This window comes from Cavia porcellus, unplaced genomic scaffold, assembly GCF_034190915.1.
Source record: "Cavia porcellus strain 051 isolate PalLab524CR breed Dunkin Hartley unplaced genomic scaffold, mCavPor4.1 scaffold_5, whole genome shotgun sequence".
NCBI lineage: Eukaryota > Metazoa > Chordata > Mammalia > Rodentia > Caviidae > Cavia > Cavia porcellus.
Window position 1 is genome coordinate 52,736,869 of NW_026947488.1, and position 27,125 is coordinate 52,763,993.

Sequence of the window (27,125 nt, forward strand, 5' to 3'; positions counted from 1 at the left end):
GCAGCCCTGAGTTCGATCACTGGTACTACAGAAGTAAAGAAGCTGTGTATGGTGGTACACACCTGTGATCACAGCACTTGGGAAGCTGAGGCAGGAGGAATGCTGTGAGTTTGAGGCAAGTATGCGGTACAGTGAGTTCAAGGTCATCCCGAACTGCATAGTGAGACCCTGTCACGAACAAACACACTTTGTACAGTTTTTCTGTCCTGGGGTAGGATGTCAGAGACGTAAGGGATTGAATTGCTGCTGGCATTCCTGATCTCAGTCACTTGTGTGCTTTGCTGGTATGTGTGTACTCAGAGATATAGAGATTTCATCAGTTACAGTAGTGTCCCTCTTTGTGGAGTTGGAGTTCATTGCACTCTGGAGCAGAGCTGAGAGCATGGATATGGATATGACCTTAATGGTAGATATGGTTCTGGGTGTTGGTGCAGGGTCCCCATTCCACCACATATCTTTTGGTAGGAGAGTCGCGGCAGCTCTTGTCAGCTGGATACTGTCTTGGGCCAGCTGAGACTTGTTCTTGGGCCACCTAGACCACTTCCTTATGTTCCCAAGGATGTAACAAGAGGGAGGAGAGGGGAGAGAGAAAAGGAGAGTGGAGAAAGAGAACGAGTGGAGTATGACTAAGGGTGATCTTGTCAGGAAGACTGAGCATATTTTTCTCCTATCATGGTTGAGTATGTTTATCTCTTTTTGGTCTTTGATCTTAAAACAAGAAGGACAGGCTTTACAGTGGCCCAGTATGTGGGCATGTGAACTATGTGTGAAACTATTTCGGAGGGCTGTTCTTCTATAGGTATGTGGGTACAGTCTACCAGCTTCCCAGCACAGACAGACATGACCCTTGCTTCCAGAATCAGAAGGACACTGGCAGCTTTTGGCCAAGTCGCAAAAAGATCTTTTCTCCTCTGCATATGAAAAGCCAACACATAGTAGTTGGAGTTGTGACCTAAATATCACATGCCTACTAGGTCAGAGCACTTAGTTATGCCCATGAAACTGACACCCCATTTCATCATGTGTCCAGAGATAGCAGAATTAGCTTATGCTTCTGGTAGGGCAGAGTGTGTCTCATAACTGGTGGGTTTTTTCACATAAGCTGAGAATTTTAAAGTGAGAATCAGACGAGTTAAAATATCAACTGGATATAAGAATAAGCAGAAAGTAAATAAATTAAATTAAAGGTATAGAAGAAACTTTAGAGAAGAAAATAGTGTGTATCCTTCCTGTTCATTGGTTAGGGGTATAGCACTGTGTGAGTGCTAACTATATGTTACTATACCTTACTTTAGGTGCAGCCTGAGGGTGATGACTTAGGCTGTAGCGATGCACACAGACTGCTGTCAGGAACAGGGCATGGCACCTTATTCAGGTGGCATAGGGATGGGCAGAGTAAAGGGCTAGAGCAGAATGAGCCAAACACTCACAGGGCTTTCTAGTCCTCACCTGCACAAGTTGATGTGCAGTACCTGAAGTTGAGGCAAAGCTCAAGGTACTGGCCACTTTTTAAATTTCTTCTTTTTAAAAATAAATTTGTTTGTTTGTTTTTGAAACAAGGTCTTACTATGTAACCCAGGCTGGCTGTGATTTTCCTGTTTCAGCTTCCCAGGTGCTTGGGTCATAGATGTGCATCACCATGCCTGCCTGGCCAAACTCTTGTTTTTGATGTGTTTCAAACACTTAGCAGAAAGCAGACTTAACATTTCACACATCTGAGTATGTGCTACCCAGCTTTGTCACACTTTGGTATTCTTCATTTTTATAAGATCTATTTTAGAAAAGCCTGTGGTGGCACATGTCTGTAAAAAATAAAAAGAGCTGGAGATGTGGCTTGCTAAGTGCTAGTATTACAGGATGTGCCACCTCAGCAGGCAGTATCTGAGTCATAATATTAGGTTAAATGACTCTTCTTTATTTTTCTTTTTCAAAATTGTTTTGGTTATTCTAGTTTCATTGCCTATCCCATATATATGTTAGGATGCTGTTGTCTGTATCTACAAAAAAACAGTTTCTTGGATTTTGATGTGCATTATGTTAAACCTTGTATTAATTTCCTATTTCCTATTATAATGAGGTCATCATAGCCTTAATGGTTTAAAATAACATACACATTTGTATTCTCCCAGTTCTGGAGGGTTTCAGTAAGGACTGAGCTCCCTCTGGAGGCCCTGGGGAAGACCTGTCACTCCAGTCATTTCCTCAGCTTGCTTGCTTGCAGTATTGTACTGTACTGTACTGTACTGTACTGATGAGAGAGAGAGCGAGACAGAGACAGAGAGACTCACTATGTAGTTCAGGCTGGTCTTAAACTCACCGTGTAGCCCAGGGTGGCTTGGAACTCGTGATGATCCTCCTGCCTCAGCCTCCTGAGTGCTGGGATTTGTAGGCATGTGCCACTAAGCCTGGCGCTTCTTCAGTTTTCATACCTCTTTTTCTGTCTGTCTGTCTGTCTCTCCATGAGGACTGAATTCAAGATCTCACTTATACTAGGCAAGTACTCATCACTGAGTTACATCCTCAACTCTTGTTTTAAATTTTATTTTGATATAGGATCTTGCTAGGGTTCCCAGGTGGACTTCAAACTTGAGATCCCCCTGCTACAGCCTCCCAAGTAGCTGGGGGATTAAGGCATGCCCTCTTTAAGCCTTTTGGTTTGCATAACCTCCAGTCTCTGTCTCAGCCTTTATGTTCCCATCTCCTATTGTGTGTGTACAATTTCTGACACTGGTGGTTGAATTCCCACCCAGATAATGTCATCTTGTCAAGGTTCTCAATCATATCTGTCAAAGGGTCTTTTTCTTTATAACATTCACACATTCCAGGGATTAGGGCCTGATAGCTGTGTGTGGCCTTATTTAGCCTATTATATAGTACATGTGCCACCAAAGTGAGCATTTAGCCTATTGTAAATGTGTATATCAATCTAGGAAGAATTGAAGGTTTAATGTATATGTTCCTCCATTCATTTAGATTGTTTTCTTTCACCAGTGTTGTTTAGTTTTTATTATAAAGTCCTGTACATATTTTTTAGACCTACACCTAAATTTTTCCTTTCTTTTTTTGAGTGGCTTCAATGATTTTATGTATTCATTTTTTCATTCATTACTGAAGGTCAAATCCATGGGTGCTCTACTACTGAGCTATATCCCAGCTTTTCTCTTATTTTTCTTTTCTTTTCTTACCAGGGATTGAACTCACAACCTTGAGCTTGCTGGGTAGAGTTCTGTTTTTTGTTTTTTGTTTTTTGTTTTTTTTTAATCTCATTTCCCTTCCTTCCCTGAATTTGCATTGATTTTAGAGTATGCCTCCTACTTCAATTCCCCCCTCTTTCAAAAGCAATATTGGGTTTGTTATTTTGTGTTATTTAGGTCAAAAAATACTACTTAGCTCCTTGGCAAGATGGCCTCAGACAAGGACGTAATCTTTTTTCCAGAGTAGAAAATTGCTCATGATGGTTGAGATCACCTATTGTGTGTACCTAGTGCTCCACAGTCTTGTATGTGGCTGCCAGCCCAGGTAGAGCAGCTCCTGAAGCCAGTGGGGGTAGGATGATATTGTGTAGGTTTCTAGTTACTCTGCTGAGGGTGTAGGGTGAGAAAGTCCAAAAGTTTTGTTTACTAGCATGGTGTTTACCAATTGGTGTTACATAAATAATTCTGTGATTTCTGCAATTGCTACATATCTCTCTGAACATACTTTTTAAAAAGTTCGCCCAAAAGTATTACATTAAACTGGGCATGGTGGTAGATGCTAGTAATCTCAGCACTTGGCAAGACCCTGTCTACAAACAAACAAGTATTTTACTAATCATTACATTTGCCAGATGACTATACATACATGCATGCATTTCCTGCCCTTGAAACCATTTCAAAGTGAGTTTTGACACTATTCTCAAAATCTTAAAAACATAACTCATAAAGTTGAGAGTAAACTGTGTATGTTGGTACATGCCTATCATCTGCATACTCAGGAGGCTGAGGCAGTAGGATTGCTGAGTTTGAGGCCAGATAAGGTTACATAGTGATTTCAAGGACAGCCTGAACTACATAGTGAGAGGTTGTCCCACAATAAACAGACAGAGAGGGGGAGGGAGAGAGAGAACTGGGTTCTGCACATCTGGCCTGGGTCTCTGTGATTGACAAGGCAGATAAACTTGATCAACCAGTTTGCTTCGCTTTATAAATATTTTTTCTCCTTTGGGACCAGAAATATTTATTTATTTATTTATTTGCGGTACTGGGGATCGAACTCAGGACCTTGCGATTGCCAGGCAGGGACTGTGCTGCTGAGCTAAATCCCAGGTACTTTATGACTTTCTGAACCCACTATACCTGAGAAACCACAAGCAGATTTACAGGGCTACTAGAGAAAAACTATTTTAACAGGATTTGTGTAGCAGCACAGAAAAGTCAGCATACTAGAGGGGGACCCATCTTAAGATTAACAGGAGACACTGAGGGACATAGTACATAGTAGCTATAGGCTTGTGATTGGTCTAAGTGTGCATTATGGTTGATTCAAATTTGGCCCTGCTAATTGGTCCAAATGCAGGCCTGTGATTGGGTGTCCACACCAGCCCAACTGTCATGATGGCAAGTAAGCTGTTTGATTGACATTTGTGCTTCTGCATGAAAAATGATGGGCAGAAACAGGAATATTCAAGAAGATTAACTGTATTCATCACAGCTACTAGGTTTGTGGAGCTGGGGATGTTATTAGACCTAGATCCCTTCTTCCAAGATTTTGGTCATGTTAGAGTGGCTCCACTTACCCTTCTTTAAAGAGGCCATAGCAGCAGTATCTGGAGAGAAGGGAGCCTAAAAGGGGCACTGTGGCTGACAGTCAAACAGTACCTCAGAATATCCTGGAGTAGAGTGGCCACAACATAACCAGGGAGTCACTGAGACAAGTTGTCTCAGTCTATTTTGAGAGGAGACAGGGGCAAAAGGATGCAAGGGGAAGGGTGTGATAGCCATTGGGCAAACCACACCTCACTCTGGCTGGCACAGGAAAAAGGCAGACGTTTCTCATCTGTCTCATAATAACCTAAGAGCAATAGCTGGGCTTGTTTTAATCCCAGCACTTGAAGTTTGAGGCCAACCTGGACTCCATAATGAGACCCTGACTCAAAACAAGGAAACAAACAAACCCAAAAAATAAAAAAATAAAAAATAGGAAGACAAACAGTTAATACAGGATAAAGCCTGTGTGCAGATTCTGTTGCTTTTATAGAAGCTCAGTATGTGAATCTGGTGTGTTTTTTATTTTCTTTCTGTTTTGGTTTTAAGGTAAGTCTAGGATCTAGTCAAGACATATCAGTCATACCTGGTTCTGATCTTTGAATCTGAAACAGTCGCTGCTATTTAGTGTTTGAGAAACCAGACCAGTTTCTGATAGAAAGTCCCACGTTTGTCTGATTAGGTTTAGAACCATGCTGCCCATCACATACAATGTGTGCTGCATGTGCCATTGAAATTTCTCTGGTAGGCCACACACACACAAAAAAAAATAAAAATAGGCAGATGAAATTAATTTCAAAAATATTTTCTTTAGTAATATTTTTTTTTTGTGTGTGGGGGGGAGACAGCCTCTCACTATATAGTTCAATCTAGCTTTGAACTTACTGTGTAGCCCAGACTGGCTGTGAACTCACAGTGATTCTCCTGCCTCAGCCTCCTGAGTCCTGGGATTATATGCATGCACCGCCATGCCCAGCCTCTTTGTTACTATTTACTTAAATTTCCTTATGTGTTTTTTTTTTTTTTTTTTAATTAAGACAAGGTCTCACTATGTAGTACAGGATGATCTTGAACTTACTATGTAGCCCAGGCTGGCCTCAGACTTGGGGAGATCTTCCTGCCTCAGCCTCCCAAGTGTTGGGATCATAGGTGTGTGCCACCATGCCTGACTAAAACAATGTTTTGATATAAGCAAATATATCAAATAAAGTACAGCTGGACATATGGTGTATACCTGTAATCCCAGCTACAGAGAGAATAAAAAAAAAGATATTGTTTCATCATGTAATAATCAGTATCTTAAAATTATTAATGAGATACTTTACATTCCTTTTTTTGGTAACCAGGAATTGAACTCAGGACCTTGAGCTTGCCAGGCAGGTGCTTATGCTGCTGAGCTTTTTATGCTTCCTTTTTCAAAATTCAATGTGTATTTTCTACTTAATCAGCTACATTTCCAGAGTTAAGTAACTGGCTGCAATGGGAGAGCACAGGCTCTCAGGGTAGACATTCTGGGCAGAACACTGGGGTTGAGAGCATAATTTGGAAGCCATGGGGATCACTGAAGTCTGCTTTTCTTTTTCAGGCTCTAGGTGATCTGAGATGGAGCAGGTGTGCAGAGGGTGAGGACCTGGCTCTGGGACGACATCACTTGCTTCTTTCTTTGGTGAGATCGTTGGCGTGGCAGACTCAGGCCTAGAAGAGGATGTTCGTGGGCTGTTGGCTGCTGCTCCCCCTCTGGGGGAAGACCTTGCTCCTCCTCTCTGTGGCCACGGCTCAGGCCCACTGGCCCAGTGAACCCTCGGAGGCCACCAGACACTGGGAGAGCCACCTGGAGGCATCTATGCACTCTGTGCTGTCCGACCTCCATGAGGCTGTTCCCACTGTGGTCGGCATTCCTGATGGCATGGCTGTTATTGGACGCTTGTTTCAAGTGACTATTCCCACAGATTTAATCGCCTCCAGTGGAGAAATCATCAAGGTGAGACTGGATAGAAAGTCTAGATGAGGGAGCATTCTCATAAACGATTTTAGTCTGATACCTTTTCCTTCTTAATTCTAGGCTGTAGCAGTTTTGAGTTTAGTTCTTCTGGTATCTGATGTCTGTCTTGATGTTCCCAGGAGGGTCCCCATAAATTTCACAGTAGCATCCTACACTTTATTTTTGCTCCTGTTTTGAAGTGTCACTGTGACAAAGCCTTTATTCATACTCTTGTAGGTCTTTTGGTCAGTGATTTTATTTATTATTAATATTACTATTATTATTATTATACTATACTAGGAGGTTGAACCCAGTACCTTTACAATGAGCTACATTTTAAAAAGGGCTAGCCTTTAAAAATTTTTCTTTTCTTTTGTGGTAAGGTTTTGCTGACTTGCTCAGACTGGCCTCAAACTTTGAATTCTCCTGCCTCAGCTTCCCCAGAATATACCACCATGCTTGACTGGTTGTTAATATAAGGGTTTGATGGAAGGATACTCCTGTGTATAGGAAAATGTCACCTTTTATAACCCATAGAGTTAATCCCCAAAGTATAATTTTTAAGTGCTTTTAACTTAGTTTTTATTTTTAAATTTAATTAATTAATTAACCAGTTAATTAACTTTTTTGAGACAGGGCCTCACTATGTAGCCTAGACTGGTCTTGAACTTGTGGTAATTCTCCTGCCTCAACCTCCTGAGTGCTAGGAGTACAGGTATGCACCAGCATGCTCAGTTTGAATTTATTTATTTATTTATTTGGGTCTTTTTCATTTTTATCGGTACCAGGGATCGAACTCACGACCGCCTGCTTGCAAGGCAAGTGCTTATGCCGCTGAGCTAAACCCCCAGCCCCTTGAATTTATTTTTTAAAAATAAAATATAAACAAACATAGTTTTGCTCTGATTTGGTGATTTACTTATACTAATATGTTAAATCACTTAAGAACCCTAAGTAAGAAACCAGACTTCAGCCTTGCCCCATACATATCCTTTTGAAAACCATTTCAGAGAATAAGGCCTCTCTGAGCATTAGGTGCGGAAGTGTGTCTTTGCTGACTCAGGATGGAAGCTTTTGTGTAAAGAATCAATTTCTTTCCTTGGTTTATGGAACCCTAAAAATTCCCCTCAATCCTGAGTGAGTCTACGTGGTTGGCAGATGGATGGGATATATCCCTGAAGACACGAACATCTCCCAGAGTAGAGGTTGGCACTTTTTTTGTTTAGTTTTTTTTTTTTTTTTTTTTTTTGTCTTTTTGAGACATGGTCTCACTATGCAGGCTGGCCTTGGGCTCACTTTGTAGACCAGTCTGGTCTTGAATTTGCATTTGCAATGATTCTCCTACCTCACTCAGCCTCCCAAGTGCTGGGATTATAGGAATGCGCAAAAAAACCATACCTGGTTTTTTTGTTTGTTTATTTGTTTTGAGACAGGGTTTTGCTATGTAGTTCAGCCTCATCCTGAATTTATTGTGTAGCCCAGGCTGCCTTGAACCCTTGGCAGTTCTCCGCCTCAGCCCCCTGGGATTACAGGCATGGGCCATCATGCCCAACAGCACATTTTTTTTTTCTTAAAGGACCAGATAGTAAATATTTTAAATATTTTAGGCTTTGCAATCTATATAGTTTCTGTCAAAACTTTTCAGTTTACTAATATAGTATGAAAGTTGGTATAGACAGTGTGCAAATGAATAGACATGGCTGTGTTTCAGTAAAGGTTTAATTGTGGCCAGGGATGATGACATACACTTATAATCCTATATACTTGGGAAGCTGAGGCAGGGCCCACAAGTTGGAGGCCAATTTAGGAAGGTACTGTCTCAATATAAAATTCAAAAAAATACAGGCATGTAGCTTAGTAGTAGAGCATTTGCTTAGTATGTAGGAGTGCTTGGGTTCAATCTCCAGTACTGATAAAAAAGAAAAACTTTTATTGTAGATACTGAAATTTGAATTCCATAATTTTCACATGTCAAGAAATAATTTTTAGCTTTAACTTTTTTCCCACTCACTTGAAAGTACAAAAACTGATGATGATGAACAGCTGTAATCCCAATACTCTGTACACTGAGACAGAAGGCTCCCCATGAATTCTAGGCCAGCCTGGGCTAAATAGTGAAACCCTGTCTCAAACAAAATAAAACCAGATGGGGCCACTTTTGGCCCGTGATGATAATTTGTTGGCTCCTCCCCTACAGCATTCTTTCCCCAAGGTGTGGTCTAGAAATGAACTAAAAATATTTGCAGCTCTGTACTGTGTTGTGATAGTTGTTGGTCTCTCTGCATATAGATTTTTCCTCCTACCCCTCTTTCCCTCTCCTCCCTCTCCTCTCTCTCTTCCCCCTCCTTCTCCTGCCCCCGCCCCAGTCCCCTCCTTTTTTTTTTGGTACCAAGGATCAAACTCAAGACCTTGTGCTTGCCAGGCAGGCACTTTATGCCACTTGTGCTAAATCCCCAACCCCTCCCGCTCCTGTTTTGAGACAGCATTTTACTATGTAGTTCAGGCAGGCCTGGCCTTGAAGTAACACCGTGATCTTCCTGCCTCAGTCTCCTGAGTACTGTTGCAGTTACAGGCGTACACCACCATGCCCAGCTCTGGATACTTCTTTTCTTTCTTTTTTTGTCTTTTTTGAGATAGGATCTCACTCTGCAGTTCAGGCTGGCCTTGACCTCATTTTGTAGCCTAGGCTAGCCTCAAACCTGAAGCCATCCTCCTGCCTCAGGCTCCCTAGTGCTGGGATTACAGGTGTGTGCCACCACACTCGCTTTTATGTAAAAAAAAAAAAAAAAAAAAAAATTTTTTTTTTCTGGTACCAGGGATCAAACTCCTGATCTTGCACTTACCAGGAAAGTACTTGAACCACTGAGCTAGCCCCCGAAAACGTATTTTTTATTTTTCTATTTTTCCAGTACCAGGTATTGAACTCATAACCTTGTGTTTACCAGGCAAGCACTTGAGCCACTGAGCTAAATTCCAGGCAGATTTGAGACATGGTCTCACTATGCAGTTCAAGCTGGCCTTGAACTCACTTTGTAGCTCAGGCTGGCCTCAAACTCATAACAGTCCTCCTGCCTCAGGCTTCCTGGTGCTAGAATTACAGGCATATACCACCATGCCCAACTCTGCAGGTAGATTTTTGTATATACATAGAGTTTTGTCTATTTGTTGCTGTGCTTTGACCACCAAAACTTAACTGGTTTGAAAAAGCAAGCTATTTTGCTTAAAGTTGATTGTTCAAGAATTCAGGCGGAGGAGGCCCACCTGGGAACATTATTTCTACTTCAGTAGTACTAGCTGGAATAGCTTATCGGGGTAGAGAAGATCTAGGACTGAAGAGTCTGATTCATGGTTTCTGTGTTCATGCTGTCTGTTGGCATTATGCTAAGCTGGAGCTGTTGATCAGTGTCCTTGGTTCCTTTCTGTATAGCTCTGCCAATGGCTGCTTAAATTTTCTCACAGCATGACATCTGGGTTTTAAGATTGGATATTCCAGGAAACAGGAAGTAGAGGTAGTTGCAAGTCCTCCTAGGCCTATCCTTGGGAATTTGCACAGAAATACTTCAGTTGCATTAGTTGAAGCAAATACTGGTTCTGGTGGCACATGCCTACAGTCCCAGCACTGGGAAGGCTGAGGCAGGAGGATCACAATGAAATGAGGCCAGCCTGGAATACACAGTGAGTTCAAGACCTGCCTAAACTACAAGGTAAGACCATGTCTCAAAAAAAAAAAAAAAGGAAAAGAAAGAAAGAAAGAGAGAGAAATGCTTACAGGTTTTATGCCAGGTTTCTCTCATGAAGTAAGTTTGGTGACCCTCTTAATTCTAGGTAGGCCTACTTTTTGCTTGTACCCTTTTGTTCCTTTGTCTCAGCTGTCCTCTTTCTCTTTAGTTTATTGCTTATTCTTAGGATGGCCTTGTGATCTCAGAATACTTAGATTCTGACCGTGCAGCATCTCAATTCCACAGAGCTCTCTGTAATTTCTGGAGTATTTGCATAAAGTTTCCCGTAACCTTCTAATACCCCCAGCAAGCCAGATGAGAGTCTCTTGATAAAGAGTGACTATTCTGGAGGATCCATGTTTTTCCTAACCTCTGATTAATTCCCTGAATACCTAAATCCAGCATTCATTGCCTTTGTTTCAGTGGCCATTGGAATATTTTTTGTGGATTAATTTTGACCAGAAGTGCCTTGAACTGATATAGCAAGCTGGATATTTATAGCGTCTGACAGAGACATATAACAGGCTTATTCATCAGGGAATAAAAAGATTTTACTGGAATAACAGGATTTTATCTGAGCATAATTGTGTTTCTAAATTGGCGTACATGTCTCAAGCTATCAACTGCAGTATTAGTGTCTTTTTTTTCTTTTTAATGTTACTAGGGGTTGAACACATGGCCTTCATACAAAATTATATCCCCTTCACCGTTTTTTAAAGACAGTGTCTTGCTAAATTGCCCAAGCTGACCCTTGTAGTCCTCCTGCATCAGTCTCCCAGAGTGCTGGGATTACAGATGTGTACCACAGTGTCTGGTTTAACACAAGCCTATCAGTATTGTCAATTGAATGTAGGGCCTTGATACTGAGAGACACCTTCACTCAGTCCTGATTAATTTTTTTGTTACTATTTTTTGTTAGACCTTTTGAATTAAAAAAAACCCACAAAAAGCCAAAAATTTCCAACCATACACAGAAGAGGTATGGGTAGGAGGAGGTATCTGTCCATACAGCCCCCAGCCCATGTGGGTTTATTTTTGTTTTTGTTTTTTGAGAAAGGGTCTCACTGGCCTCGAGCTCAATTTGTAGCTCAGGCTGGTCTTGAACTCTCAGTGATCCTCCTATCTTAGCCTCCTGAATGTTGAGATTACAGCTATATGCTACCACGCCCAGTTTCAGCCCATGTGGTTATAACAGCAATAAAGGATATGGTTATAATGGCACCCAGAATGAAAATGGTGTATGTGTGTGTGTATAGAAAGGGGGTGGTGCAAAAAGCAGCCAGAAATGCTGGGAGGGAAGGGACAGATGAGGTCAGACTACACTGAGGTAAACAACACCTTTATCTTTGTAAGGTTTAAATCACAAAATCCCCATTACTGAGCTGTAGTCAGGATCATGCCCATGTGATCTGGCTTCTGGCCTCCTTTCCCTCTGTATTCCTTGTGACAGCCACAGTGGCCTTTTCTTCTTTGTGAACATGCCTAGCTCAGGTTCTACCCAAGGCTTTTGACTCTCTCTTTACATGTGCGTACAGCCACCTCTTTCAGGCTCAACCTGAAGATCATCTGGGATATTGGAGCCCTTTTCACCCTGATGAAAGTAGCTTTTCCACAAGTGGGCACGCAGCAGGAGGGAGGCCATTTCGTAACTTATTTGTTTTTTTGAGACAAGTTCTTGCTATGAAGTGCTACGAAGGCTGGCTGTGAGCTCACTCTGTAGCCCAGGCTGGTCTCGCAATGATCTTCTTGCCTCAACCTCCCAAGTGGTGGGATTATAGGCATACACCTCCATCCCTGGCTTTGTCACACTTCTTGTTGATCGATCATACCACAGTGAACACCTTCTTGATCCTCATCACTAGGACAACTAGCGTCTTGGCAATCTTGGTGACATGATCCTGGTACTAAGATCAATGGTAAATTCCCAATCTTGTAGCAGTGAGTCCTGGATCAAAGAAATTTCTGACCCCTAAGTGTCAGCCTATTCACCAAAAAAACTTGATCCATCTTTGCCAACCAGGATACCAACGTCAGCTGGCATGATATTGATGAAGGTTTTTCTGGGGTGGTAGCCCAGACAGAAGACAAATCCTTGTGGCTCACGATGGCCATGTCCTGATTGGTGCCATCTGCCATGAGATTGTTATTCCATCTAGCCATAGGTCTCTGTGATGCTGGGGCTGCTGTCAACACTGCTTTTTGGGGTACGCTGGGTTTGGGCAGGTGGGTGGGGATAGGTGGAGAGTTTGGGGCCTAATTATTTATTTTGGGAGAGGATCTCACTAAGTCACCTAATTGGGCTCAAATTTATGATCCTTCTGTCCTAGTATCTAGAAAATTGGGATTATAGGCCAGCACCCAGCACAGCTGGCTATACTGTTATTTTATCTACTTTACTTAATTGTACTGATATATTTAGTAAGTAATTACATATATGAAAGCAATATAATTTCCAGGGGTCCTAGATATTTCTAGGATGCTCAGTTTAGGCATACAAGATTTGGAATATGCCATCACCAAAAATCTGCAGACCATTCTGCTGGAAGTAGTTTCAGGACAAGGCAAGCCCACACCTTTCAGTCAGAAATTACGTACTCAAAGGAACCTCACAGCTTTCCTTTATAACTACACACCTGCCCTGTGTGCACCATGTGGAAGGCTGGCTGCCAGAGCTGCAGGCAAAAGAAGCGCAGGTGCTGTGCCTGTGCCACTGGGGACCCTAACAAGGTCATAGCTAATACCCATTCTGGAGTGGCCCTGGCTGCCAGGTGCCTCTGTGATACCTGCCTGGCTGCTTGGGTAATCCTGCACAGGCCAGCAGAAGCTCAGGCCTAAGCTTCGGATGGGATTGATAGAGAGACATTTTGCATCTCATAAGATGACAGACTCCAGGAACCCTTTGGGCATCTCATTTTGGTAGAGCTCGTGAGGGTAGTTTTTCATCCCTACTTGTGTCAGCTTCCTTGCCTGTAGACCATGTGGACAATCCCTGAGCCAAGATGTCACAGGCTGGGAGCAGCCCTTCATGGAACTGTGTTCTCAGTTGCTGGTGTGGGCCCCTCATTGTTCGCCTGAGAACAATGGGTACTCTTTTTGGCCAATGAAAGGAGCATTTCTTTGGATGCTTGAGGACTTCATGCAGTGCAGCCTGTGAGAGATGAACTGTAGTCTCTTCCTGCCTTGAGTGGGTGTTCCCTAGTTCTGAATGAGCCCCTTATGATCATGGTGCATCGGGAAAGTGGGTTGGCGAAGGAAGGCATCTTGGGGTGGGATGTCAGAATGGCATTTGCCCAAACTCATCAACTCGAATACTTACTGAAAATACAAGCTTTTTTTTTTTTTTTTGAAGGAACTGAAAGAGAACATGACAAAGTGAAAAATAAATGATACTAGAGTTTAGGATAAAAGGACTGATTCTAAGAATTTTATTAGTGGCTGTAACTCTGTTAGTTGCTCCTATCTTTTTTTGGGGGGGAAGATTATTTATCTGTTTGTTTATTTTTTGGTAAAACTAGGGATTGATCCAGGGGCTTTATACTGAGCTGAATCTTTAGCCTTTTTTTAGTTTGAAACAGGCTCTTCATAAATTTTCTGGGCTGGGCTTGAATTAAGAGCCTTACAGTGCTAGAATTACATGTGTGTGCCACTACACCCACCTGAATTTTTGCTTTTAGATGAGGTTAACATCAAAGTGTTTCAGACCAGAAAGGCAATGACTGACTGGATAGTATGTTGAAAATGTGGCACTATGGTCTTGATCATTTTGTATGTTTAGCAACAGGACCAGTCATTCTCTCTTGTGGGTATGGCTCTGCTTTACAGCAGAGCAACAGCCCCTTTTGCCTGCTTGCACCATGGTTCTTTATCTCAAGTAGAGAGAAAGGCCTGGCTCTCTGTCTGCAAACTAGACCTGTGGATGACTTAAATCTTGGCCAAGTAACTGACAAGCTCATTATTTGCAGAAGGCCACAGAACAGGTTGGTCTCATTGTAGTCCATGGCATAGACACAAGATGTGTATCAGCACCAAGGCTCAGATTCCATCAGAGATATCTGCTTCCTTGAGCAGGGAAAACTTGTCAATTGACCAGAGTGGTGGCATATGACTGTAATTCCAGCACTTGGGAGGCTGAAGCAAGAGAATTGCCAGGAGGTCAAGGCCAGCCTGGGCTACAAAGTGAGTGCAAGGCCAATGTGAACTGCATAGTGAGACCCTGTCTCAAAAACACAAAAGCTAGGTATTTAGCTCAGTGGCCTAAGCACCTGCCTGGCAAGTGTGAGATTGTGAGTTTGATCCCCAGTACCAAAAAATGGTGAGGGATTTAGCTCAGTGGCATAAGCACCTGCCTGGCAAGTACAAGGTGAGAGTTCAATCCCTGCCATCCACACACACTAAAAAAGCTCTGAGGAAGGTCTGTGGTCCCCTGTAGACCTTTGCTGGTTATACCTTTGCTGAGGACTCAAAACTCTGCAGTTCTGTCCTGGGGACCAGCCTGTCACTGCAAATGCATGTATTGCTGCTACAGAGCACTCTCATGCTCTTTCTTGCCTGCCTTTCCTGATCTTCCAGGGCAGGACTCAGGGCCTCAGACAGGCTAGGCAAAGGCTGTTTCACTGAGTCACACCCACAGGCTTAGGACAAAGTTTTTGTGTGGGTAAACCAAGAACTCTGAGGATAGTCAAAATTTAGTGTATAGTGTATGCCAGGATTGGGGGCTGGGGATTTAGCTCAGCGGCATAAGCGCCTGCCTTGCAAGCAGGCAGTTCGATCCCCGGTATCGATAAAAAGGAAAAAGACAAAATATATATATCAGGATCTAATGTACCTCTTTGAGCATGAAGAGGTGACTGCTGGTTTTTGGGCTGTCATCTGTGGTATGTCCTCTCCTCCCCTTATGCCCTGCAAGGTTTTCATCTACTCCTGGCATCAACTTTCTGTAGCCTCCCCCTGATCCTTAGGTTTTTTTCAGGTATGAGCAGAGAGACAAGATCCCACTGTGTACTGGAGCCAAAGCCAGCTGGGAAGGAGGACTGGGGAGTAGAGCCTGGATATACCTTGCTGCTGTTTATGCAGCAGCTTTACATCGATTACTGAGTCTCCTCAAAGCCCACCAGATCGAGTAGGAATCAGCATTGGCAGAGTCCTGCATATCTCTGGCCCTGGAATCATGGCAGGATAGGATCATCTCTCACATTTTACAAATAGGGACACTGAAGTGGAGGTTAAGTCAGGCCTCACCTTCTTGGATCTGGGATTTATAGACTGGAACTTCCACACTGGTCAGCTGCTGTTATAGGGGTGAATCCTGTACAGGGTCACATCTGTCAGAAGGAACGTCATATTCTGTTTCACAGACCCCAAGAGGAAGAGATTTAGACCAGAGTCTGAAAGTTTTGAAAGCTGGGGAATCCAGAGTTCGTGTAGGTAAGGAACTACTTGGTCAGAGTAGAGCAGAAATTTCATTCACAAGCACTTGTGTGGTGAGTCAGGCCTGAGCTTATTGTCCCTGGGAGGAGCTGCTTTTGGAACTAAGGGGACTGTGGACAGGACCAGCCCTTAGACATTCGGACTATCCCTGTGTGGCCTTGAAAATGCAGAGGTACCAGGTTTCTGTGTGTCTTAGTTACTTTTCTTGCTGAGACAAAGTGTACCTGACATCCGGAGTTAAAGGACGAAAGGTTTATTGTAGCTCACGGTTTGTTCAGGTTTCAGACCATAGTCAGCTGGCTCTAAGGCCTCCAAGAGTGGGATGGCAGAGGGGCATTGCTCAGGAAAAGCAGTAAAGCAGTGACGTAGCAAAGAAGCAGCAGCAGATATGCTTTTCCTGTCCGTTATATCCATTCAGGTGACCTTCCCTTTGGGTAGTGCCACCCATAGCCAGGGTGAGCTTTCCCATGATTCACACCCAGAACTGTGCCAAACCAATTGGACTAACTTAGTATTCACACATCCTTAATCCCAGCATCATACAGCCATCTCTGAAAAGCCCCACCTATGACCATGTATGGCTTTGAGGACTAGACACAAGCCAAAGCACTGTGGAACTGAGGTTATGAAAGTGAATTGCTGCCACTGAAAGTACTGGTGGAGCATGGAATTCTAGTACCAGGGTACCTGAGGTGAGGGGGGAGAATGTCCTTCTTAAGTTGAGCACACGTGACCCAGGCTACCTGTTTCAGGCTGTAGATCCAGATGGGACAAATACCCTGCAGCCATCTAATGATTGGGCTTCCAATCTTGGGGAGCCAAAGTCTGTAGAGGGAAAAGCAGATGAGTGGATTGGAGAAACTTGGCTCTGTTTTTCTGGTAGCTTGCTCTAAAAGTCTGTAGCCAAGACTACAGGCATGTACAATTGTGTCCTCTGTAAAGCTACCAGTTCTCTTCTCCCATCTTCTGTGTCAGTCAGGTTTTCATTGCTGTGACAAAGTACCTAATAAAAGTAACTTAAAGGGAGAAAGATTTACTTTCTTTCATAGTTTCAGAAATTTCAGCCCATTGTTGTGGGCCTGAGAGGAGGCAGAACATCATGGTGGTCAAGCAAAGGTGCTTACCCATGGCAGCCAGGAAGCAAAGTGCTAAGAGAATGAGGAAGAGCCCAAGAAGAAAAACAACTGCCAAGACAGGTCCTCAGTGACCTACTAGGCCTCATTTCCTAACAGCTCATTTAGTTTAAGAACTCATTAGTGGCTAATCATTGCCTCTCCAGGCTTCTCAGTTTAGTCTTACTAAGTTTAGCTGTCACATACTCTAATTTGACATTGGGCATTATAACTTGCTTTGAAACCTGGGGTTTTCATTTATGTTTGCTGAGTATGTTATCAGATATTAACATGAAATGTTGTCATAGGTAAAATAAGTGGATTGCTTCGGGGGCTACCTGCGTGGGAGCCTTGCCATAGAGTGCCCTGAGTTTATTCCATAGGAGACACCTCACAGCAGAACTTTGGCTGATGGGGTCAGTAGAGTGTGAAGAATGGGAAATGTGAGGAGATGGGGCCTGTTTTGTGTGTTGGAAAATGCCCTTGTGTCACTAGAAACATCATAGAAGCAGCAGACTTCTCATTCAGCCATGCTAGCAAAACGTATGGGCTGGGCACAGCTGCCTGGCTGCTCAGGTGTCCCATGAGTCCTGCCAGTTAATTGGCTCCCACCTCTGGAACCTTTCCTGGTCTTTCCCAGCCCTGTTTCTTCTCTCCTGCAAGTGGCCTCTTGGCTGGCTTTGGCCAGATCTCTATTCCAGGCTTTCCCTGTTACTCCTGTCCTTGTCCTGTCTCTTCTATGTGGACTCCCATCACAGTAGTGGTCATTAGAGTGAAATGGGTTAGGAGACATCCTCCGATGGCTGCAGAGCTGAATCCATTCCCTAACTCACCTGTTTCCCTTCCTAGGACCCCCTTCTACCTGTACCTCTCAGCTCATGGTTCTGTGAGCACCCTACATGGGCCACCCAGCTTTGTTTTTTTTTTTCAAAATACAAATAGTGGGCTGGGGATATAGCTCAGTGGCGTAGTGTCTACCTGGCAAGTGCGAGGTCCTGAGTTTGATTTCCAGTACCAAAAGAACAAACAATTAAAAAATCTAACCTTTGCTTTATGTGTTTATATGTGGATATTACAGTTTTCATATCTAATGTATAAATGAACTGAAAGCTCAGGATTTTCCACTGAAATATTTGTTAGCTATTTTTTTTTTTTGTCTTTTTCCTTTTTATCAGTACCGGGGATCGAACTCATGACTGCCTGCTTGCAAGGCAGGCGCTTATGCCACTGAGCTAAATCCCCAGCCCCGAGTTAGCTATTTTTATATCTAAAATTGATTAATTAATTAATTTGAGACATGCTTTTGCTATGTCATTCAGACTGCCCTTGAATTTACTATGTAGCCCAGGTTGGCCTCGAACTTGCTATGATCCTCCTGCCTCTCAAATGCTGGGATTGCAGGTGTGCACCACCACATCCAGTCAAAAATGATTTTTTAAAGTAGCAGCAAAATTTTATTAAAAGTAAGAAAAGGAACGGGCTCTGCAAAGCAAGTTTGGGCCAAGTAAAAGTAGGGAAAGAAGTATACCCTACAGTGTAAGGGTGGGCTACTATGCAAGAGAGAACACAGTGGCCACTAAAAGTGATTTTAAAGGAAATACAGTGTTTTTCATGAATTGGATGACATTAATATTTACAGACAGTTTAATGTTTTTGTGTGTGGTTTTTTAAAAAAATTTTTTAGGGTTAGGTTTTTGCTGGAGGTAGGAAACTTATTTCAACCAACTTAAAGGAGGGAGAGTATTAGAGATGGAGGGAAGAAAGTGGGTGGAAAGGGAATTTAAAAAAAAGAAAAGAAGCAAGCTGTGTTACATACATGTAACTACTTCCCAAGGTGAATGCAGACTTCATACACTCCAAATGCATATAATTAAAAGTAAGTTTAAATATAAAAATAAATAAGGAAAAGTAAAATGTCTCTGATAAGGTTGCTGCTGGTTCCTGGCTGGGAATATCTGGTGTGTGAGCTCAGTGTGTCCTCTTCAGCCTTTGAGGTGCCTATCTTTGGGCAGGAAGAAGCCCAAGGAACTATCACTACTGGGGAACCCAGCAAATAATGCTTTAGCTTTGTTACCACAGAGAAATCAGCATTGTAATGTTCCTTCATTAATAAGTAATGGCTCTTGAGCTAGGGATATAGCTCATCAGCACAGGCACTCACCTGGCAAACACAAGGTCCAGATTTTGATTCCTGGTACCTAAAAATAGATTAAAAATTTTTTAAGAAGTGATGGCTCTGAAGGCAGTCCCTGAAGCTGTCAGTGGAATTACGCCATTTGTTAGCCATTGGGTCTCTAGCCTAGGACAGTGAAACTGAGGGTACCTTTGAGCAGAGAAGGTATGTCACAAAGGTGAGAGGAGAGATGGGGCCTGGGCAAAAGGCAAGTCTTAATTTCTTTTTTGTCAGATGGTAATAGAAGGATTCTTCTGGGTTTTTTTTTGTTTGTTTTATTTTCAGTGCTGAGAATTTAACTCAGGGCTGCACACATGCCAAGAACTCTGAGCTACACCCACCCCACCCCCCGCCTTACAATAGAAGTTTTGTTGATGTTTCTTATTTATTTGTTTTTGTTTTTTTGAGACAACATCTTGCTCTGTAATTCAGGCTTTGTAGCACAGGCTGGCATCACACTTGGGACAATCACCCTGCGTTAGCTGCCCAAGTGCTTTGATTGCAGGCATGCATCTCTATGTCCAGCTTATAGTAGAAGTTTCTATGGTGGTGGTCACTTGGGTGCTCAGAGTAATACCAGTTATGTTGCAGTAGAAGAGGACTTCCACACTGAAAGAAGTCTAGGAAAAGCTGTGGTATAAAATAAGAGGATGAACTCCCTAGCCTCTTCTCTGCCAAGGGCAGAGATGGGCTCTGATTATTTCCCATATGTGACCTCAGAACCTCTCTGAGAGAGATACCAGACTTCTTTAGGTTCCTTTAATAAATTATGCTCTGGAATGGTTCATCCTAGTCCCCCCATTTTGGCTGGAACCATAGTTTTTCTTGAAATTTGAGAAGCAGGGTTAATTTAAACATTACATACAATCAATTGTCTTTGCCACACAAAAATACCATTCTGCCCTCAAACACCATAATCTATCAACTGTAAAAATTCTGGGGCATTGAACCTTCTCATCCTTGTACCCAGACAGGAAAGGCAATCCAGGCCAGATGTCCAAGTTCAGAAACGTGTGGTGCCTGCGGAGGGCAGGGAAGGAATTGTTGAGAAGCTGGAAAAGAATGCTGAAGGTTGGGATGAGACACTTGGTTCTTTAAGTAGCATGGGCAAGTAGATGGCAGGATATGCCACTGGTATAACAATGTACGATGTTCTTGAGCTCCAGGACATTACTTCTAGGGAATGAGACATGAGTAGAGTGTTAGCGCTAGTATCCTCCACTGTGTGGCCTTGAATGAATTATCTACCTTCAAGCTAGCCTACCTGGTGACTTTAGACTTTTGTGACAGGTATAAGAGTTGTACCTCTTTGTCAGAGTGGAGTTGATTTCCTCAACAGAAATTCTTTTTTTTTTTTTTTTTTTTGTCTTCTTGAGACAGGGCCTCACTATGCAGTTCAGGCTGGCCTTGGGCTCACTTTGTAGCCTAGGATGGTCTCAAACTCCCAACAACCTTTCTGGCTCAGCCTCCTGAGTACTGGGATTATGGCGTGCATCACCATGCCCAGCGCCCAACAGAAATTCTGAATTACACCTCCAGCCTACCATATAACCCTGTTGTATACAAGCCTACCATACAACACTGGCTAGGCCAGTGGTTAACTACAGATAATTTGTTGATTATATTATGACAAAAACACTTGTAATATATACTTGTGTCTCTTTTAGGTATCAGCTGCTGGGAAGGAGGCTCTGCCATCTTGGCTGCACTGGGACCCACAGAGCCACACCCTAGAGGGTCTCCCCCTCGACACAGATAAGGGTGTACATTATATTTCAGTGAGTGCTGCACGTTTAGGGGCCAATGGGAGCCACATCCCCCAGACCTCCAGTGTGTTTTCCATTGAGGTCTACCCCGAAGACCACAGCGAACCACAGTCCATACGGGCAGCCTCATCAGACCCTAGTGAGATAGTGTCATCTGCCTGTGCTGCTGACGAGCCAGTGACTGTCCTGACAGTGATTCTGGATGCTGACCTCACCAAAATGACCCCAAAGCAAAGGATAGACCTCCTCCACAGGATGCAGAGCTTCTCAGAAGTGGAGATTCACAATATGAAGTTGGTACCAGTTGTGAATAATAGGCTTTTTGACATGTCGGCCTTCATGGCTGGTCCAGGAAATGCAAAGAAGGTGGTAGAGAATGGGGCTCTGCTTTCCTGGAAGCTGGGCTGCTCCCTGAATCAGAATAATGTGCCTGACATTCATGGCGTAGAAGTCCCTGCCAGGGAGGGTGCTATGTCTGCCCAGCTTGGCTACCCTGTGGTTGGTTGGCACATCGCCAATAAAAAGCCCCCTCTCCTCAAACGAATCCGAAGGCAGATCCATGCCACACCCACACCTGTCACAGCCATTGGACCTCCAACCACAGCCATCCAGGAGCCACCATCCAGGATAGTGCCCACTCCCACATCTCCAGCCATTGCTCTTCCAACAGAGACTATGGTTCCTCCAGTCCGGGATCCTGTTCCTGGGAAACCCACAGTCACTATTCGGACTCGAGGTGCCATTATTCAGACACCAACCCTAGGCCCTATCCAGCCCACTAGAGTGTCAGAAGCTGGCACCGTGGTTCCTGGACAGATTCGCCCAACAATGACCATTCCTGGTTATATGGAGCCCACAGCAGTTGCCACTCCTCCCATAACTACCACAAAGAAGCCACGAGTGTCCACACCAAAACCAGCAACACCTTCAACCGATTCAACTACTACAACTCGCAGGCCAACCAAGAAACCTCGGACACCCCGACCAGGACCCCGAGTTACCACCAAAGCTCCCATCACCAGATTGGAAACAGCCTCCCCACCGACTCGCATCCGCACCACCACCAGCGGAGTCCCCCGTGGAGGTGAACCCAACCAGCGCCCGGAGCTCAAGAATCACATCGACAGGGTAGATGCCTGGGTGGGCACCTATTTTGAGGTGAAGATCCCATCAGACACCTTCTATGACAATGAGGATACCACCACTGACAAGCTAAAGCTGACTCTGAAGCTGCGAGAGCAGCAGCTGGTAGGTGAGAAGTCCTGGGTGCAATTTAACAGCAACAGCCAGCTCATGTATGGCTTGCCTGACAGCAGCCATGTGGGCAAACATGAGTATTTCATGCATGCCACAGACAAAGGGGGCCTATCAGCTGTAGATGCCTTTGAGATCCATGTTCACAAGCGCCCTCAAGGGGACAAGGCTTCTGCAAGGTTCAAGGCCAAATTTTTAGGTGATCCAGCACCAGTGGTGACTGACATTCACAAGAAGATTGCCTTGGTGAAGAAGCTAGCCTTTGCTTTTGGGGACCGAAACTGCAGCACCATCACTCTGCAGAATATCACCCAAGGCTCCATCCTGGTGGAGTGGACCAACAATACACTGCCCCTGGAGCCCTGCCCCAAAGAGCAGATCATAGCCTTGAGCAGGAAAATTGCCGAAGATAATGGGAAACCCCGGCCTGCCTTCTCCAACGCCCTGGAGCCTGACTTCAAGGCCATGAGCATTGCTGTGACAGGCTCTGGCAGTTGTCGGCACCTACAGTTTATCCCTGTCATGCCACCCAAGAGGGTACCCTCAGAGGCACCACCCACAGAGGTGCCAGACAGGGACCCTGAGAAGAGCAGTGAGGATGATGTGTACCTGCATACAGTCATCCCAGCCGTCGTGGTTGCAGCCATCCTGCTCATTGCAGGCATCATTGCCATGATTTGCTATCGCAAGAAGCGGAAGGGCAAGCTCACCCTCGAGGACCAGGCCACCTTTATCAAGAAGGGGGTGCCTATAATCTTTGCCGATGAGCTGGATGACTCCAAGCCACCCCCCTCTTCCAGCATGCCACTCATTTTGCAGGAGGAGAAGGCTCCTCTCCCTCCTCCTGAATACCCCAACCAGAGTGTTCCTGAGACCACTCCCCTGAACCAGGACACTATGGGAGAGTATACACCCCTGCGGGATGAGGACCCCAATGCACCTCCCTACCAGCCCCCACCACCCTTCACAGCCCCCATGGAGGGCAAGGGTTCCCGTCCCAAGAACATGACCCCATACCGGTCACCCCCTCCCTACGTCCCCCCTTAATCCACAAGCGCCTGGGTGGAGGCAGGGGTAGGGCAGGGGCCTGGAGACAACTTGGTGTTGTCTGTGGAGACCGGTAGCCTGCAGATTATCACCTACCGGTGGCCAACACCTGACCTAGCACACAACTGACACACAGGGCCTAGACAAGCCCACCCTCTGGTCCTCCCAAACCCCAAAGCAGCTGGAGAGACTTTGGGGACTTTTTTATTTTTATTTTTGCCTAACAGCTTTTTGTTTGTTCATAGAAAATTCTTCGCTGCGTTTTGATGGCTGGCTCTAAAAGTACTGTTTGAGTAGACGTAGATGGAGGGAGCGAGGAACCTTGAATGAACTCGCAGGCGGTGCTGGGTAGCCCCCAGCACTCTGCATTTTGCCTTTAACACTAACTGTACTGTTTTTTTCTATTCACATGTGTCTAGCTGCAGGATGTAACATGGAAAACAGTAGCTAAAGATTAAATTCAAAGGACTTTCAGAAGTTACGGTTAAGTTTTTACATTTAATCTGCTGTTTACCTAAACTTGTATGTATAATTTTTGGGTGGGTATGGGGAATTGCTTTGCTAAAAATAAGCTCCCAGGGTGTTTCAAATTTAAAGACCAAGGGACAGTATTTTTTATCAAAGGAATCCTATTTTTTCACACTATGTCAACTTGGTTGCTCTGATACTCCAGAGCTTGACTGGGGGCCTCCTGGCCCTGGCTTGGGGGCCAGGGCCGTGGTGCTGGGCTTGCTTTCCCGCTGTTGCCAGGGGCTGGAAGCTGGAGGGGCCTCTCAGGTCATGGGCATCCCCACCTCCACCCCATGCACACTAGTGGCCCACCACCAAGGGGTCTTCATTTCCATGGAAAAGGGACTCCAAGAGACAGTAGTGGCTGTGGCCCCCTACCTAGGTGCTCCAAGGTGGACCACCTGCTGTTGGGGGCACCCGGGAGGTCGGAGAACTCCTCGACCATGTCAACTTAAGTTTTTTTTTTCTTTCTGTATGGTTTTTTTTCCCTTCTAAAAGGAATATCATGTTTTCTTGAAACACTCAGTGGGGGACATTTTAGTGAAGATGCAATATTTTTATGTCATGTGGTTCTCTTTCCTCACTTGACCTTGGCCACCTTGTCCCAGCAGCCTACAGTCCTGCCCTGACATGCCCCGTCCCTTTTCTCTGGCGCTCCAGTCCCAGACCTTGGGCCTGAACGATTGGAAGAGGTCTGGTGGCTGGGTGGGAGTGCCAGCAATAGTTCATAGTAAAAACCTGTGGGCTCTCAAAGCTAATTTTTTACTAAAGTTTTTATACAACCTCCAATTGTTTTATTAAAAAGATTAAAAATGGTGATGCTTACAGCAGTTTGTAAAAGCTCTTAGTGTCGATTCCATGGAACTGACAGCTTTTTTCATTTTGATTTTTCCCGCCTCTTCCTAATGGTTTTGGATTTATACTGGGACTTCTTTTACTTTTTTTAGCAGAACATCCGTCCGTCCATCTGCATCTCTGTCCCATGACTCAGGGGTGCCCACTCTGCTTCCATTCTCCTCCTTTGGAAAAACCATTTTGAGCATGATTTTTCTTGATGTCTGAGTTATTTCGGGTAACTTTTAGGGGAGGAATGCCTTTTGCAATAATGTATCTCTTCCCTTATAGAGGGTGGGTGGGTGGACCAGGCTCCCTTTGCACATGGAGCAGCTACTTCTAAGCCATATCCAGTGTTTTGCAGAGGAGTCAGCTGTTTTGCAGAGGACTGTGTGCTGCTTCAAGAGGGAAAGGCCTGCAGGAGGGTAGGACTCCAGTCTGCTCTTCTCCAGAGTGGCCCCTGCAGGGGCCCACCCTTCTCCCCTGCCCCTGCTCTCAGCAGGGTACACAAGTGAACAGTGTTCCTGGGTGAAGATCCTGTAGATGAAGGCTCAGTGCTGGTGACCAGGCCTCTTTCCTGCGAGCTCTGTCCTTAGGGAGTTTTCCTGACCTCGCAGAGCAGGAGCACAAGTAGGATCTGACCTGGTGAGGTTATTTCTGATGATCTGTCAAAAAACAAATAATTCCCAAAGTTCCAGGTGAGGGTTTGAAAGGCTTTCAATAGCTCTGTTGCCCCTAGCAACCCCACCAGGAGCATTGCCAAGCAGAGACCAGAGAATGGCCTGTTGCCATAGCAACGGAAGGCATTGGGGCAGTGAACAGAATAACAGCAACAATGCCTTTGCAGGCAGCCTCCTCCCTGAGCGCTGGGCTGGAGATGGCCTTTGGACTCTGAGACGGAGAGCCAATCTCACATTCAAGTGTTCACCAACCACTGATGTGTTTTTATTTTCTTCTTATATGATTTTAAGATGTGTTTTCTGCATTCTGTATAGAAACATATCAAACTAAATAAAAGCAGTGTCTTTATTACAATGTCACTGCCTCCGAGTGTCTATATCCCTGGCTTCTGTAGGTTCTCAGACTTGAGTGGTGGGAGGATCATATGACAGGAAAGAGAGGACCAGTTGGCCCTCACAGAGACCCTTAACCATTCTGTACTTGGAAGGCAGGAGTGTGTGCTCCAGAAACTCTTAATAAGAAAGCTCTTACCCTTAGCCAACTAAGAAAAACCTCATTGCTCCCCAGTTTCTCATTTGCAAGGGGATTGAGGATGGCAGAGAATCCAGTGAGGTTGGGTGGGGAGAGGATGGTGGGAAAGGTGCTGTCACATGCATCTGCCCTGGAATGGGGCAGCTCCTAGGCAGTGGCCCTTCAGTTTGAGCCTCTGTGAAGTGGGACTACAGTTTCATTCTGGCTCCTGCTTCTACTGCCTGTGGGCTGGCCACTCCCTGGTGATCAGCCTCAGCTTTAATGTTGGCCTTGGGGCAGACAGTATAGTCTCTAGCCAGGCCACTTTGTCCTTGGATCTATAGATCCTGGGTGGTCAACTCTAATTCCGTCGCTTGGGGTGGTCAAGACATCTGAGTAAGCTGTGTGATTCAGTGCCCAGAAAGTACTTGTCCTGAGACATTGCTCAGCACATGGGAGACAAAGATGCAGCAGCTGTGTCTTCAGAGGGCCATTTGTCATAGAAAACCGTGACTTTCAGGACTCATCTCTGCCTCACCATCTCCATACCATTTCCTTCTCATATAGCCTCTAGACTGCTCCTTTGCTCACAGCTTTCAAGACCCAGAGAAAACTGATCCCTGGTAGAGGTGAGTTCTAGTGGAAAGTTGTTGAAGGTCAGAAAACTACTCAACCAGGTGGGGTGGCACATGCCTGTAGTTTTAACGCTTGGGAGAGTGAGGTAGGAGTGTCACTGCAAATTCAAAGCCACCTTGGGCTACATAGTTTAAAGGCAGCCTGAACTACGCAAGGAGATCCTGTCTTAAACTACTGGTTGGAGTTAGGACCTCAGTTTGCAGCACACTATAAGTACCAGGAAATGCTGTCATCCCCAGCATGTTTTTGGGGTATGTACCTCAACTCCTTGGCATAGTAGTAGGGGTCCAAGAATGACCTTCCTTGCTTTCTTGACTTTAGGAATTTCTGCTTAACATCTTACTGTCCTGTACTTGAGTAAGGAAATACTTGGGTCTCAGCAGAAAACTGTAAGGCCTTCAGGGCTGTCTCCATCCTACCCTACCTCCCTGGGAAACATATCTGGTAGTTTTTTGGGTTTTTAAAAAGTGCTTTTTAAAAACTTTTTATAGAAAAATAAAATTTCATACAATAATAGAATAGTAATAGTTAACATATAGGGGGTTGGGGATTTAGCTCAGCAGCATAAGCGCCTGCCTTTCAAGCAGGCAGTCGTGAGTTTGGTCCCTGGTACCGATAAGGAAAAAGACAAAAAAAAAAAAAATAGTTAACATATTACATGTGCTAATATTGATTGGAGAAATTTTTATGCCCATATCTGATACCCTGCAACTACCTTTTTTTTTTTTTTTTT

At 44.4% G+C, this 27,125-nt stretch overlaps 1 protein-coding gene across 6 annotated transcripts in view; it reads left to right on the top strand.

Annotated features, from left to right (window-relative positions):
- Dag1 (dystroglycan 1) overlaps positions 1-25,600 on the top strand; it is a 67,011-nt gene extending 41,411 nt beyond the window's left edge. For all 6 annotated transcript variants that reach the window (XM_003476671.5, XM_063248857.1, XM_063248856.1 and 3 more), the window contains 2 exons: positions 6,328-6,723; positions 20,822-25,600. In XM_003476671.5, the coding sequence (XP_003476719.1) occupies positions 6,448-6,723; positions 20,822-23,221 (2,676 nt within the window). In that variant the 5' untranslated portion in view covers positions 6,328-6,447 and the 3' untranslated portion in view covers positions 23,222-25,600. The remainder of the gene's footprint in view (positions 1-6,327; positions 6,724-20,821) is intronic.
- Positions 25,601-27,125: the final 1,525 nt, after the last annotated feature.